At 41.8% G+C, this 16,983-nt stretch overlaps 1 protein-coding gene across 2 annotated transcripts in view; it reads left to right on the top strand.

The window, feature by feature from the left end:
* Positions 1–775: 775 nt before the first annotated feature.
* CRY1 (cryptochrome circadian regulator 1) overlaps positions 776–16,983 on the top strand; it is an 83,766-nt gene continuing 67,558 nt past the window's right edge. For both annotated transcript variants that reach the window (XM_052639727.1, XM_052639726.1), the window contains exon 1: positions 776–1,715. In XM_052639727.1, coding sequence (XP_052495687.1) covers positions 1,558–1,715 — 158 coding nt within the window. In that variant the 5' untranslated portion in view covers positions 776–1,557. The remainder of the gene's footprint in view (positions 1,716–16,983) is intronic.

Raw genomic sequence — 16,983 nt, 5'->3', positions numbered from 1 at the left:
TAGGTGTAAGAAAGGAAGGCTGACATGTTGACAACACAGAGATAGTATTAAGGAGTTCCAGGGATGCCTGGCACCACCCTCCGAATTAATCCTCTTCCCCAGAGCTCGTACAAGGATCCAGTAACGCTAGGGGCACAAGAATGAGAAGGGAGCCAGCTCTATACACTCCAAAGTAGGGTTGGGTTCTCCAGCTAAAGCTGGATGGAAACACATGTTTTGGGCTCTAAGTCGATGTGGAGCCTCCTACTCTGCTCTTTCCACTCCATCCTGCCCTCACTCATTCCCCGCCGGATCCTCGTTCCGACTCCTGGAAGACACCGCGATGTCTCCACGCCTTCCGCGAACTCCGCGGGAGGAATTCCCAAGCGCGCTTCGGATCGCCGGCCCCGCCCTCCGGATCGCCGGCCCCGCCCTCCGGATCGCCGGCCCCGCCCTCCGGATCGCCGGCCCCGCCCTCCGGATCGCCGGCCCCGCCCTCCGGATCGCCGGCCCCGCCCTCCTTGACTCCGAAACGCAGCGAGAGCGCACGCGCGCCCTCACGCGCAGAGCGCGAGCTCTCTAGCTCCCCGCATCCCCGTGCTCATCCGGGTCTCAGCGAGTCTCAGCCAATGGTGGACGTTCACAGCCCCCGAGGGCGGGGCTAAGTCTTCCCTCACATGGGGCCTCGGCTCACTCTGGGCGCTTTCAGGCAACCGCGATTTGTTGGCCGAGAAAAGGGACAGAGGCAAAGTGTCTAGCGTCTGGGAGAGGACCGATGGATTTGACATGGAGCAGCTGCCGCCTCCTAGAAGCGACTGAAGTGCAAGCTGATACCCCAGTCGGAGCCGCTGTAGTAAACACACTTCAGAAACGTGAGGTGCCGGTGGTCACGTGGGGAGCGCGCCCGCCAATGAGGAGCCGAAGGCGGGGCTGAAGCCGCTGACGCGGCGGTGGCGGCGGAGTCACCCGGGCAGCCTCGGGACGGGTCACCGGCCGGCAGCGGTCCAGCGGCCTCGACCACCGCCTTGCGTGCTCTGTCCTCACTTCTCTTACCCGGGCCGAGAGGCAGCGTGGCCGACAGTGACTGAATTCTCTCTCATCCTTGTCGGTGGCTCGCCTCAGGCGGGGCCGTCTGCTCCTCAGGGGCCGCCTCGGTGGGCGAGGTTTCCGTGCAGAGAACCTCTTGGGGCTGCCCGCGCCCGCGCGGGCCGTGGTGGAGTCTCGGGCTTGTGGAACTTGGTCAGCCTCCAGAGGTCCGGGGACTTCGAAGTTACGCGTCTTTTCCAGTCGGTGGCGGCGGGTGCCGGCTCCTGAAGGGCGTCACACCGGGACTCCGCTGACTGGGCAACCTCCATTCATCTTCCAGCTGCGCCGCCAGCGCCCTCTCCCTCTCCAGTCCCTTCCTCGGACTCATCTTTTCCTTCCCCTGCTCTGCTTTCCTCACTCCTTGGGTGCGGCGATTCTCCTGCGTTCGGAGGTGTCGGTTATGAGCCGGACCCTCCTACCCTGAATTTCTCGGCTGAGGAGCTCGGCGGCGCCGCACCGCGGCACCCGCCCCCCCCGCCCCCAGCCCCCGGGATGGGGGTGAACGCCGTGCACTGGTTCCGAAAGGGGCTCCGGCTTCACGACAACCCCGCCCTGAAGGAGTGCATCCAGGGCGCCGACACCATCCGCTGCGTCTACATACTCGACCCCTGGTTCGCCGGCTCCTCCAACGTGGGGATCAACAGGTGGCGGTGAGTCAAAATCCTGTGGGAAATTGATTTCGCTGTTTAATGAATCAAGACTTTACATGCCATCAGCCAGACCTGAGAATTGAAATCTTGCACCGCCTTGCCCGTACTGTTTTAATTATTGCAGGTGCTTTAAGTATTAAATAGAACGGACTTAATAGCCTTGAGGCGAGAGAGTTCCGGCAGCCTGAAACACCTTGGCCTTCAGGTGTGAGTTACGTGTCTCTGCGCTTGTAGGAATTCTTCCCCTGGATTTATGGAGAATTCTTAGTGGTGGAGTTAAAGAAACACCCTTCCAGTTCTCAATGGCCCGTGTGTTGATTTCCTTGGCCTCTGTGGCATTTGGGGTTGCGGTCTTCAGTGTTTGCGTTTGTGTGTTAACTCATAGTATGGAGAAAATCATTCATTCAGTAGAGTCCCCTCCAAATCCAGTTTTCTTCCACCTTGAGGTTGCCAGAGGAAAAGCAAGGGACATTTCTTTGCTCAGTTCTTCCTCTCAACTCCTCCTTGTGGTTGAATAGACAAAGCACAGTTTTTCTTTCTAGGCAAAGTATAATCCTTCCAGGATTTAGAGCACTGGAAGAAATCTTAGAGAAGCTTTATGATCTTTTCCTGACATGCCAGGCCAGATGATTATTAGGCCCTGTGGTGGAAATGAAAGCATTCTTTCAACAGAGTATTGATCACCTACTGTATACCAGGGCTTCCCTTGTGGCTCAGCTGGTAAAAAATCCCCCTGCAAAGCAGGAGACCTGGGTTCTATCCCTGGATTGGGAAGATCCCCTGGCAAGGGGAAAGGCTACGCACTCCAGTATAATGGCCTGGAGAAATCCATGGACTGTATAGTCTTTGGGGGTCTCAAAGAGTCTGACACGACTGAGCGATTTCACTCATAATCACTTACAGCCACAGCTTTAAACACCAGGGATACAGTAGTGAATGAAACAAATAGAAATTCTTGTCCTTTTCTAGCACATGTCCCAGAAAGTATGTAGTAATGTAGTAGATGATAAATGATGTGCGGAAATACAGCTTTTATGTGTACAAGGGAGTGGGATTGGAATTGGGAGTTTAAAATATGGTGATAGGGAAAAACTCAGAGAAAGGGACAGTTGAGCAGGATGATGAAACAAGTAGATTACAGATATCTAGGGAAAAGCATTCCAGGGAGAAAGAACTAAGAAAAAGGGCCTGAGGTGGAATATGCTTAACCTTTGGAAGGAACAGCAGAAGAAGCCAATGTGACTGGAACAGAGTGAGAGGAATAGTAGTGTATGAGGTCAGAGATGTAATAGGGCCAGACTGAGTAGAGCTTTATAGGCAGTTTTCAAGATTTGGGCCTTTACTCAGACGAAAATAGGAATAATTTTAAGATTATGAGCAGAAAAGTGATGTGATTTGACTGAAGGTGTTTTTTTTTTTTTTTTTAAACTTCTCTGGCCGTGGTTCTGAGAACAGGCCCAAATTGTGGGGTGGAGGTGGACAAGAAGCAATAAGACAGGTTAGGAGTCAATTGCATTCATCCAGGTGAGATATGATAATAACTTGGACCATAGTGATTGTGGTGGACGTAGGGAGAAGAAGTCAAGTGCTGAGTGTATTTTGAAGGCAGAATTCACAGTATTTATTGACAGATCTGGTGTGAGAGAAAAGGAATTAGGAATAATTTCAAAATTTGTATTGAGAATCTAGAAGGGTGGAACTGATCTTTACTAAGTGGTCAGTTGAAGAAGCCATTGAGAGGGTGATTTGAGTTTTCTTTTGAACTTGGTTAGTGTGAGATGTTTATTATGCATCCAAGTGGAGATAGCAGATAGATATGTCTAGAGTTAAGGTTAGAGATCCTGGCAGGAGGTATAAATTAGAGATTCATCACTTTATAGATAACATTTAAAACTATTAATCCATTCATATATTGACCAAATATATTGTATGGATCTACTATGTGCTAGACACTTTTAGGTGCAGGACATTAAACAGAATAGCTAAAATATCTCTGCAGTGTTAAAGATACATTCTAGTAGAGCTGTGAGACTATATGAAAACATTATGTGAATTTGTATAGATAGAAAAGAACTGAGCCTGGGTACTTGAATGTATTTAAATTGTGGACGTGTGGAAGAAGTAGCATAGGAGTTTGAGAAAGAACATCTGGTAAGCTAAGAAAACCTGAAGATAATGGTGTTATAGAAGCCAAGGAAAGAAGGAGAGTGGCTCAAAGAAAATGTTTGACCTTTGTCAGGTTGCTCGTCGTGTGAGATGAAGACTGAAAATTAAGAATCATATTTAGCATTTTGAGATCATAATCTTGACTAAAGTGGTTTCAGTAGTGTCAGGGGCAAAAGCCTTTTTGGACTGGCTTGAGAGAGGCTGAGAGGAGAGAAGGTGGGGATAACTCACATAGATAGCTCTTTTAAGTTTTCCATTGGGGGGGAATCAGAGAAATGGTGTAGAAGAAGGTGAACTCAAGAGAAGATTTTTTTTTTTAAAGATGAGAGAAATTACAGGATATTTGTGTGCTCATGAGAATAATACAGCAACTGTATATAAAACATTTTCATTAGCAGAATTGGTGTCATCATTGATTCTGGAAAAAGATAATGCATGTTATATATTCTAATCTATTCATATCTTAACAATAATATAGTAATAAGTCTCTCTTCATAATATTGTTAGGGGAATTAAATTAGTTAAAAGATGTAAAATGCTTAAAATGTGAGTGGTGCTACTACTGCTACTACTAAGTCATACTAGGAAGTGCTTATTTGCTGTTTGCTCTTAAATTGAAAGTCCTAGGTAAATAGTATCTACTTAAATGCCTACAGTTTTAGCATTTTAAGACTAAAACTGATAAGTATAGGAATCCCTTGAATAACAAGGAGATCCAACCAGTCCATCCTAAAGGAAATCAGTCCTGAATATTCATTGGAGGGACTGATGCTGAAGTTGAAACTCCAATACTTTGGCCACCTGATGTGAAGAATTGACTCATTGGAAAAGACCCTGATGCTGGGAAAGATTGAAGGCGGGAGGAGAAGGGGGTGACAGAGGATGAGACAGTTGGATGGCATCACCGACTCAATGGACACGAGTTTGGGTAAACTCTGGGAGTTGGTGATGGACAGGGAGGCCTGGCATGCTGCAGTCGATGGGGCTGCGAAGAGTCGGACACGACTGAGCAACGGGACTGAACTGATAGGAATCTCATATTTTCCTTTTAAAAAGGATTTTTTTTTTTACTACTAAATATTGCCCTTGATGAATAATAGATAGGTAAAGATGTAAATAATGAGTAGAGACAGACTTTCTTCCACTGACGACTATATAAAAAGGAGGGACAGAGTTTTAGACTTTTCTCTCAGCATCAGAAAAGTGCTTTCATATAGTGGTAACTCAGTTACTGTTTGTTAATGAAATGACATCCTGGAGTCAATAGTTTTATGTTTAAACAACTTTGCTACCTTACTTATTGACCATAGAATAAGGTGCAAACTCCTTAACTTGGCATTCAGGCTATCTTGTGGGTTTTGGTCTTCTTTTCTTTGTACTATTTCCTTTAATTAACAAAATTTCCTAGATTTTTGGATTTAACAGAAAAACAAATCTTAAAAATCTATTTTGCATAAGAAAATTAACAAAATTACCTTTTGATGTTACTGTAATTTTCATTTAAAATGGGTGCTTTCTAAGGCAACTGAAAGAAGAACAAGCAAAACCCAAAGTTAGCAGAAGTAATAAAATCGTAAAGACCAGAAATAAATGAAATAGAGACCAAGAAAACAATAAAAAGATCAATGAAGCTAAAAGGTAGTTCTTTGAAAAGATAAACAAAATTAATGAACATTTAGCCAGATTCACAGTATATTAAAAAGCAGAGACATCACTTTGCTGACAGAGGTCCATATAGTCAAAACTATGGGTTTTTCAGTAGTCAGGTACAGGTGTGAGATTTGGACCATAAAGAAGGCTGAGTGCTTAAGAATTGATGGTTTTGAACTGTGGTGCTGGAGAAGACTCTTCAGAATCCCTTGGACTGCAAGGAGATTAAGCAGTCAATCCTAAAGGAAATCAACCCTGACTGTTAATTAGAAGGACTGATGCTGAAGCTGAAGCTCCAGTACTTCAGCTATATGATGTGAAGAGCTGACCCTGATGCTGGGAAAGATTGGGGGCTAGAGGAGAAGGGAGTGACAGAGGATGAGATGGTTGGGTGGTATCACCAACTCAATGGACATGAGTTTGAGCAAGCCTGGTGTGGTGCAGTCCATGGGTTGCAAAGAGTCGGACATGACTGAGTGACAAAACAGTAACAACAAACCAGACTCATCAAGAAAAAAAGGGAGAGGGCTCAAATCAGTAAAGTTAGAAATGAAAAAGGATACATTACCCCACAAAAGTACAAAAGACTGTAAGAGATTACTACAAGCAACTATATGCCAATAAAATGAACAGCCTAGAAGAAATTAGCAAATTCTTAGTAAGGTGCGAATCTCCCAAGACTGAACCAGGAAGAAATAGAAAGTACAAGCAGACAAGTTATAAGTACTGAAATTCAGTCGTTGATTAAATAACTCCCAATAAACAAAAGTCCAGGACCAGATGGCTTCACAGGCAAATTCTATCCAACATTCAGAGAAGAGTTAACACTTATCTTTCTGAAACAAATCCAAAAATCTGGAAGAAACACTTCTTCACTCATTCTGTGAAGCCACCACCACCCTAATACCAATCAGAAAAAGGCACCACAAAAGAAAAAAAAAGAAAGAAAAGACAATTACAGGCCAATATAACTGATGAACATAGATGGAAAAATCAACAACAAAAGATTATTAAACTGAATCCAACAAAACATTAAAAGGGTCATACGCCATGATCAAGTGGAATTTATTCAGTGATGCATGGATTTTTCAATATCCACAAATCAATCAGTATGATACACCCCATCAACAAATTGAAGAATAAAAACCATATCAGAAGACGCAGAAGAAGGCTTTTGATAAAATTCAACATCCGTTTATAATAAAATCCCCCAGAAAGTGGGCATAGAAGGAACATACCTCAGCATACTAAAGGCCATATATAACAAACTCACAGCTAGCATGTTGCTGTTGTTGTTCAGTTGCCCAGTCGTGTCTGATTCTTTGCGACCCCATGGACTGCAGCACGTCAGGCCTCCCTGTCCCTCTAGCATACTCAGTGGTAAAAAGCTACTTTTCCTCTAAGATTAGGAACAAAACAAGTATGTCCACTCTCACCACCTTTATTCAACATAGTTTTGATGACACAAACAGATGGAAAGATGTACTTCATGGTCTTTTTGTTTCCATACAAATGTAAAAATTTTTATTCTAGTTCTGTGATAAATGCTATTAGTAATTTGATAGGGATTGCACTGAATCTGTAGAGTGCCTTGGGTAATATAGTTGTTTTGACAGTGTTGATTCTTTCAACCCAAGAATACAGTACATCTTTCCATCTGTTGGTGTCATCTTTGATTTCTTTCATCAGCATCTTATAGTTTTTGGAGTACATGTCTTTTGCTTCCTTAAGTCAGTTTAGTCCTAGGTATTTTATTCTTTTTGATGCAATAGTAAATTTGATTGCTTTCTTAATTTCTCTTTCTGCTCTTTTGTTGTTAGTATATGAAAACGCAAAAGATTTTTGCGCGTGAATTTTGTATCCTGCAACTTTTATCCTATTCATTGATCAGCTCTAGCAGTTTTCCGGTAGTGTCTTTAGGATTTTCTAATTTGAAAAGTTACATGAATCTAGTGCTCATAGCAACATTGTTTACAATTGCCAAAATATGGAAGCAACCTAAGTGTTCATCAGCATCTGAATAGATAAAAATGGATAAAGAAGATGTGGTGTGTATATACGCACACACAAAATTAAATAAAATTCAGCCATTAGAAAATTTGGTGTTTGCAATAACATAGATAGACTTGGAGGGTAAATGAAATGTCAGACAGAGAAAGAAATGCTGTATGATACCAGTTATATATGGAATCTAAAAAATACAACAGAGTAGTGAATATAACAAAAAATAAACAGAATCACAGATACAGATAACAAAGTAGTGTTCACTAGTAGAAAGGGAGAGGAGGAGGTAACAACTATTGAGTGTAAGGTACACTGTGAGGATGTATTGTACAACATGGAGAAAATAGCCAGTATTTTGTAATGATTGTAAATGGAATGTAACCTTTAAAAATTATATAAAAGTAAATGCCTTAAAAATCCCAATTTCTTTATGTGTACTCTATTTTATAAACTTCGCTCTTATTTTTTAGCCATATTATTGACATGCAGATGAACTTGAATGAACTTTTTGGCCAACTCAGTATAATTGACAAATTTGAAACTGTATGTTTAAGATATACAATATGATATGATATATGTATGCATCATGAAGCTCATTTTTGATTATTCTGTTTCACCTTTTATTTAACCCTGTCCTCTTTTTAAGTTGCTTCCAAACAACATTTAAACCTGCTTGAAACCAAATTCTACAAAAAGATAAAGAAATAACAACAAAAAACCAAATAGGAACAAAACCTACCCTTGACATTCCTCTCCTGAAGCTTTACTTCTCAATTCCTTTATAACCACACTTCCTGAACAAGAATGTCTAACACAAACATGGGTCTAATACTGGCTGACTCCATATCTTTATCTCCTGCTCAACCTTGAACCCACTCTAAACTTGGTTTTACCCCCATCTTCTCCACCAAAACTGTTTTCATTCAAAGGATACTTTAAAACTTTTCATTCCTGGACTTTTAAATTTTTGACACATTTGACCATACCATCCTGTTCTTCCTTCTGCTTTGGTTAGAGGACTCTCCTGTGTTTGTTTTTCTGCCAGAGTTGTTAGCGACCTTCCTTTACTTCCGTTTCTCTCTTTTCAACCCTTAGAAGTGAATTCGCTCAGTCGTGTCCAACTCTTTGTGACCCCATGGACTGTAGCCCACCAGGCTCCTCCCTCCATGGGATTCTCCAGGCAAGAGTACTGGAGTGGGTTGCCATTTCCTTCTCCAGGGGATCTTCCCGACCCAGGGATCAAACCCGGCTCTCCTGCATTCCAGACAGACGCTTTAACCTCTGAGCCACCAGGGAAACCCTTAAGTGCTCCTTAAATCTGTAGTCTCTACCCTCTTTTCATCATTTTGAGGTAATCTTTTCTCTTCATAAAGTTGGTTACTATCTATATGCTCAGAATTGACAAATTAGTATCCTCAGCCCAGATCTCTCACCTGATCCCCAGATATGTGTCCACTATAATATTCCCTCCATATTTGAATCTTATGGAGGGTTTATTACCCTAAACTCAGTTTGCTCAAAACCAAGTTCATCTTTTCCCTTACCTCTTTCTCAAAAACAAACAAAAACCCCAAACTGATTTTTCTTGTGTTTCTGATCTTCGTAAATAACATTGCCATTTGCCTAGTTGCTCATATAGTTTACATGTTAGGTTGTTAATTGTGTATTAATTTATTCAACAAATAGATGTGTGCTTCTACTGTGTGCCAGGCTTCCCTGGTAGCTCAGTTCGTAAGGAACCTGCCTGCAATGCAGAAGACCCCGGTTCGATTCCTGGGTTGGGAAAATCTGCTAGAGAAGGGATAGGCTACCCACTCCAGTATTCTTGTGCTTCTCTGGCTCAGCTGGTAAAGAATCTGCCTGCCATGCAGGAGACCTGAGTTCATTCCCTGTATTGGGAAGATCTCCTGGAGAAGGGAATGGCTACTAAAGGGAATGGCTACCCACTCCAGTATTCTGGCCTGGAGAATTCTATGGACTGTAGTCCATGGGGTTACAAAGAGTCAGACACGACTGAGTGACTTTCACTTTCAGTGTATGCCAATCACTTTGCTAATTTATCTCAATAAAATGGTAGTCAACAGATAAATTCTCTGTCCTCAGGGTGTTTGCAACGTAGGAGGGATATATTCAGAAATAATCACAGAAATAACATTCTTCTGTCTCCATTGCCACTTTAGTCTATCCTACTGTCTTTTTGCATAGATTTTTCATAGTTTATAAACTATTGTTTGCTCTTCTCTGATTCCTCCTTTACACAACAACCAGAGTAAACTTTTAAAATTGCTAATATGATCATGTCCTTTACTAACTTTTGATGACATTTATTTACCCTTACATAAAGGTTCAAATGGGGCTTCCCTGGTAGCTCAGCTGATAATCTGCCTACAATGCGGGAGACCTGGGTTTGATCCCTGGGTTGGGAAGATCCCCTTGAGAAGGGCATGGCAACTCACTTCACTATTCTTTCCTGGAGAATCTCAAGAACAGAGGAGCCTGGTGGGCTACAGTCCATGGGGTTGCAAAGAGTCAGACACGACTAAGTGACTAAGCACACACAAAGGTTGAAAAAGCCATAGCATGGTTTAAAATCTCTGTGTAATCTGGTCTTCTGCTTCTTTTCCCAGCCTCTAGGGATTGCTTCACTGAGGCATTGAAGTAGGAGATGGATCTTATTAAACAGAGGAAAGAGGGAAGGGAATTCCAGACTGAGGAAATAACATAAGGGAAGGTTCTATATTTTGATACTGGTGAGGAGGTTGATGTAACTGAATCATATGGGTACATAAAAAGATAGGTGTTATTTAGTATTCTTTTGGTTCAGTGGTTTAGATGGTTGCCTTACTCAGATGGGCTTAAGCAGAAAGAGGGTTTATTGCCAAGTGTAATTGAATGATCCAAGGGAAATTGGCTTCAGACATGGCTTGATGCTAGGGCTCAGAAGGGCTGAAGTCTCAGCATCTCCAAACTTGACTTATTCTACATTGGCTTTTCAGGCAGTCTGTCCTCTGGTGGTAAAATACAGCAATGACAATAGCAGATATAGAGTAAAAAAGCATTTGTTTCTGTCCCAGAAGTAGCAGCAAAAGTCTGTGGCACTTCAGTGGCTCTGTTTGGGCCAATTCTGAATCAGTCATTGTGAACCTGATATCTGAGCTGAAGTTGTATGCCTCAGCTTGACTGAGCTGAAGAAGAATAAGTAGGAAGTAGGTGGATGCCCTAAAACAAAACTGAGTTTGAAAACTCAGATCAGAAAGTAGGACCAAGTCAGAAAAACTTTGACTCCGTTTAGGGAAATATAACTTTGGCATCTGAGTGAATGATGGAGGAAAGAGACCAAGTAACAGTGTGGAAGCTTTATCAGCAGTTCACTTGAAAGATAATACAGACTTGAATTAGGGAAAGGGCTGTAAGGAAGGGGAAGGTTGCAAGAGAGTAACTGTAGAGGTGCAATGGATAGCTTAGGTGACTGTCTGTAAAAGGCAGTTTTCATAGTGGAGTATGAGGGAGAGAGTAGAATATAAGCTTCTCATGTTATATGCCTCTTTGACAATTAGACATTAATTAAGTTAGAAAACACAGGCATATATCATATTTAGATGATCTATCTAAATATGTATCACCTAAGCTCATGATGAATTTGATGTGCTGCTAAGATACCAGCATGGGAAATGGAGGAAATAGAAGTTCAAGTTTGGGGATCATAGACGTTAGAGCTGTGGTCATGGGAATAATTCCTATACAATTAATAGGTTAAGCATAACTGATGATACTGGATGGAATCAGACCCATCAGTACCTGGAAGAATACTGTATTTAAGATGAATAGGAACTGGTGAGACTGAAGAAAATCAGAGGAGTCAGGAGAATGATGTATCATGGAAACCAAAGGTGGTAATAATTTTCCCTCATTGTGCTAAAGAAGGCAGGTTAGAATGAGTTTTCACAGTTATGCAGGAAAAATTTGTCAAAGACTTGAAAATGGGCAGAAGAAATTACTGTGTATCTGAATGCCCTAAATACTGTGTATCTGAATGGGCATTGGACTCTCTAGGACCTAGAGGGCCCTCTAAGAATTCTATTACTTTGATTTAGAGATATGTATTTTTGTCCTTGGTTGACTAGACTGATTTACAACTCTGCAAAAAGGGGCAAAAGTTAAGTTGTAGAAAACCAATCATGGAACAGATGTTCCCTACCTGTACCAGTGCAGTTATTCCTGTTCATGCCATGCAAATGAATTTCATAGACTGGACAGTATAAACCTCTGAGAGTCAGATTCTCATTTGAACCAGATTTAACATCTTACTGGTTGCTTCATTTATTAATGAGTTAAATAAAACCTTTCTCATATTCATTTCATGTCTGTATGAGAGTCTCCTGCAAGGAGATTAAACCAGTCAATCCTAACGGAAATAAATCCTGGATGTTCATTGGAAGATCTGACGCTGAAGTTGAAGCTCCAGTACTTTGGCCACCTGATGCAAAGAGCTGACTGATTAGAAAAGACCCTGATGTGGGGAAAGATTGAGGGCAGGAGGAGAAGGGGACGGCGAGGATGAGATGGTTGGATGGCATCACTGACTCAAGGGAGGGTCATGAGTTTGAGCAAGCTCTGGGAGATGGTGAAGGAGAGGGAAGCCTGGCGTGCTACAGTCCATGGGGTTGCAAAGAGTCAGACACAACTGAGTGACTGAATAATGAGAGTCACGATTTGACCATTTTGCAAATTATACTTTAACTGTTACAAAGACCTTTGGTAAACTTGAGAAAGCAGCTTTAATGTAGTTGTAAGGACAGATATCAGACTGTAGGATGTTACAGAAAGTGTATGTGTGTGTCTAGCTGGTGTATGGGAGGATGGTGATATTTGAGGGACTGGTGGAGAGAGTTTTTATGGGAGAAGTAAGACAAGCTGAAAGCTCAACATTCAGAAAACTAAGATCATGGCATTTGGTCCCATCACTTCATGGCAAATAGATGGGGGAACAGTGGAAACAGTGTCAGATTTTATTTTTGAGGGCTCCAAAATCACTGCAGATGGTGATTGCAGCTATGAAATTAAAAGACGCTAACTCCTTGGAAGGAAAGTTATGACCAACCTAGATAGCATATTCAAAAGCAGAGACATTACTTTGCCAACAAAGGTCCATGGTTTTTCCTGTGGTCATGTATGGATGTGAGAGTTGGACTGTGAAGAAAGCTGAGCGGCGAAGAATTGATGCTTTTGAACTGTGGTGTTGGAGCAGACTCTTGAGAGTCGCTTGGACTGCAAGGAGATCCAATCAGTCCATTCTAAAGGAGGTCAGTCCTAGGTGTTCTTTTGGAAGGACTGATGCTAAAGCTGAAACTCCAGTACTTTGGCCACCTCATGTGAAGAGTTGACTCATTGGAAAAGACTCTGATGCTGGGAGGGATTAGGGGCAGGAGGAGAAGGGGATGACAGAGGATGAGATGGCTGGATGGCATCACCGACTCGATGGATGTGAGTTTGAGTGAACTCTGAGAGTTGGTGATGGGCAGGGAGACCTGGCGTGCTGCGATTCATGGGGTCGCAAAGAGTCGGACACGACTGAGCGACTTAACTGAACTGAAGACAAGCTGGATGCACAGGTTCTGGATAGGCTGAGGCAAAGTGAACTTTGGGTAGATCATTAGATTTACAGTTAAGGCAATGAAATCATCAGACTTAGAGTCCAGACAGGATGATAAAGAGAAAATAAAATATATAGATAGGATGAGTAGTGGACTGTCTGAATGTGTAGTCCTTTGAATGACAGACTGAAGTGAGTTTAGAACATCTGGCTGTCCTGAAACCTAGATACTAGTCCCTCCTTCCCTAGTAAGTAGCAGTTGGACTGAGTGTGAGTAAGTCACTCCTTTATAGCCATTCAGTAATGTTCATTGAAAGATTGTTGTTTGCCAGGCACTTGGCAGGGCACAAAGATGAGGGTCATAATTTTTGCCCATAAAGAAACTTTCACACCACTCAAGGACAAATAATTAGAATATAGGATGTTACATAGGACTTCTGTAGAAATATTCTGAAATATCTGGATCTCCTCCTCTCTCAAACCAGTATTTCCCTTCCTCCTCCCTCCCACATATCCTCCTTCACCACCTCTATCCTAATCCCTCCTCCCCTCTACCAGGGTTGTCTCTCTTCTGTGCTAAGATTATCCTAATATGAAGAGGGAGGTACTAAAAAATAAAAGCCCTCTTATCTGATATCATTGTCTTTGAAAAAGACAAGTATAAAAAATAGCATAAATATACATTATTTTGACAGCTTTTGATGTGGAGTGAAATTCTAGGTCTCAATTCTCTCTTCTTTATCTACATTTGCTCCTTAGGTAATTTAACCTAGTCGCATACTTCATGCATGTCCTAACCTGACCTCTATCTTGAATTACAGACCTAGGTATCCAGTAGTTTTACTCAGATTTCAAATAAGCATCTTAAATTCAATTTTGCCTCCCTCTCTCCAACCTTCCATGGTTTCTCTGTGTCACATATGGCAACATTCACCTCATTGCTCCCTAGGAACCATCTTACCTTCATCAGAAACCTAGGAACCATCTTAACCTTCATTAGTTTTTTCCCCACTCACAACCCTGTTTCTAGTTTTTCTGAAATTATTATGGCTTTTCCTTCAAAATCCCATATTCATTCAAATTTCACACTTCCACTGCCATCATACTCTCCAGGTCACCAATATTTCTTGCAGGATTACTGCAGTAACCTCCTAACTTCTTTACTTCCATCTTTGTACCTTCTTTCTCAGTCTTTCTGAGTGGAAGCCAGAGTAGTAGTTTTAAAAAACCTTAATCAGATTAGGTCATTCCTATGCTCTAAAGCCTCCAGTTGACTTCCAGGGTATTAACATTTTTGCTTCTCTGTCTTTCAGTCACTAAGTCATGTCTGACTCTTTGCAACTCCCGGGACTGCAGCATGCCAGGCTTCCCTGTCCTTCACTATCTCCCAGGGTTTCCCGATCTGTTTGCCATGCAGTGATGGGACTGGATGCTATGATCTTAGTTTTTTGAATGTTGAGTTTTAAGCCAGTTTTTAAAAAAATTGATTTATTTATTTTAATTGGAGGCAAATTACTTTACAATATTGTGGTGGTTTTTGCCACACATTGATGTGAATCAGCCCTGTGTGTACATGAGTCGCACCATTCTGAATCCCCCTCCCACCTCCCTCCCCACCCCATCCCTCTGGGTTGTCCCAGAGCACCAGCTTTGCGTGCCCTGCTTCATGTATCGGATTTACACTGGTCATCTGTTTTACTTATGGTAATATACGTGTTTCACTGCCGTTCTTTCATATTGTCCCACCCTTTCCTTCTTCCACATAGTCCAAAAGTCTGTTCTTTACATCTCTATCTCTTTTGCTCTCTTGCATATAGGGTCGTCATTACTGTCTTTCTAAATCCCATGAAAGTGAAAGTGAAGTCACTCAGTCATGTCCGACTCTTTGCAACCCCATGGACTGTAGCCTACCAGGCTCCTCCGTCCATGGGATTTTCCAGGCAAGAATACTGTAGTGGATTGCCATTTCCTTCTCCAGGGGATCTTCCCAACCCAGGGATTGAACCCAGGTCTCTTACATTGTAGGCAGACACTTTACCGTCTGAGCTACCAGGGATATATATGTGTTAATATACAGTATTGGTGTTTCTTTTTCTGGCTTACTTCACTATATATAATAGGCTCCAGTTTCATCCATCTCATTAGAACTGACTCAAATGCATTCTTTTTTTTTATTGCTGAGTAATATTCCATTGTGTATATACACCACAACTTGCCTATTCATTCATCTGCCAATGGACATCTAGGTTGCTTCCAAGTCCTAGCTATTGTAAATAGTTTAAGCCAGCTTTTTCACTCTCCTCTTTCACCTTCATCAAGAGGCTCTTTAGTTCCTCTTTGCTTTCTGCCATAAGGGTGGTATCATCTGCATATCTGAGGTTGTTGACAATTCTCCTGGCAGTCTTGATTCCAGCTCGTGATTCATCCAGCCCAGCATTTCACATGATGTACTCTCCATAGAAATTTAATAAGCAGGGTGACAGTATACAGCCTTGATGTACTCCTTTCCCAATTTGGAACCAGTCTACTGTTCCATTTCCAGTTCTAACTATTGCTTCTTGACCTGCATACAGGTTTCTCAGGAGTCAGGTAAGGTGATCTGGTATTCCCATCTCTTTAAGAATTTTCCATAATTTGTTGTGATCCACATAGTCAAGGCTTTAGCATAGTCAGTGAAGCAGAAGTAGATGTTTTTCTGGAATTCTCTTGCTTTTTTTATGATCCAGCGGATGTTGTCAGTTTGCTCTCTGGTGGCTCAGACAGCAAAGAATCTATGTGCAATGATGGAAACCTGGGTTTGATCCCTGGGTCAGGAAGATTCCCTGGTGAAGGGAAAGGCAACTCACTCCAGTATTCTTGCCTGGAGAATTCAGGGGTCAGAGGAGCCTGGCAGGCTACAGTCCTTGGAGTCGCAAAGACATGACTGAATGACTAACACTGTTGGTCATTAGGGAATGCAAAGCAGAACCACAGTGTGTATCTACTTTACACCCACTAGGATAGTTATCGTAAAACTTCCTTTAAAGGAAAATAAGTATGAGTGAGGATGTGAAGAAATCTGAACCCTCAAACATTGTTGGTTGGAAGTGTAAAATGGTATGGTCACTGTAAAAATTGTTTGGTAGTTCCATAGAAAGTTATAAACAGAATTTCTCATGGCTGTGTTGAGTCATACCATGTGACCAAGCAGTTTCACTCTTAGACTACCAGGAGAATTGAAAGCAGGTATTGAAACAAAAATTTTTTTGTGAATGTTTATAGCAGCTCAGTGCACAGTCACCAGAATGTCTATCAACTGATGATGGGTAAACAAAATGTAGTATATCCATACAGTTGAATGTTATTCAGTGGATAAAAAGGAACTACGTCCTGGATGAATGTCTAAAACATTATGCTAAATGAAAGAAGTCAGACACAAAAGATCATACATTAAATGATTTCATTCATGTGCAGTATTCAAAATAGAAAAATACATAGGAAAGCAGATGAGTGGTAGCCAGGGATTGGGGAAGGGAGAAATGGAGAGTGATTGCTTAATGGGTACAATGTTCCCTTTGGGGTGACGAAAACGCTTTGAAACTAAAAGAAAGATAATGATTATGCAACATTATGAATTGAACTAAATGCCACTAAATTATACACTTTAAAACGGGTAAAATTATGTGATATGTATTTTACCTCACAAAATTACAAATAGCTTTCTTACATATTAGAGATTGGCTAACTTTTTGTATAAGGGCCAGATGATAAATATTTTAGATCTTACAACTTCTGTTATAGCTACCCAAATTTCCTCCTGTAGCATGAAAGCTGCCATAGAAAATACGTAAATAAAATGAACATGTCTGTGTTCCA

This window comes from Budorcas taxicolor, chromosome 5 (genome assembly GCF_023091745.1).
Source record: "Budorcas taxicolor isolate Tak-1 chromosome 5, Takin1.1, whole genome shotgun sequence".
Taxonomy (NCBI): Eukaryota; Metazoa; Chordata; class Mammalia; order Artiodactyla; family Bovidae; genus Budorcas; species Budorcas taxicolor.
Note: the sequence above shows the minus strand (reverse complement) of the source record. Positions and strands in the feature narration are given on the sequence as shown.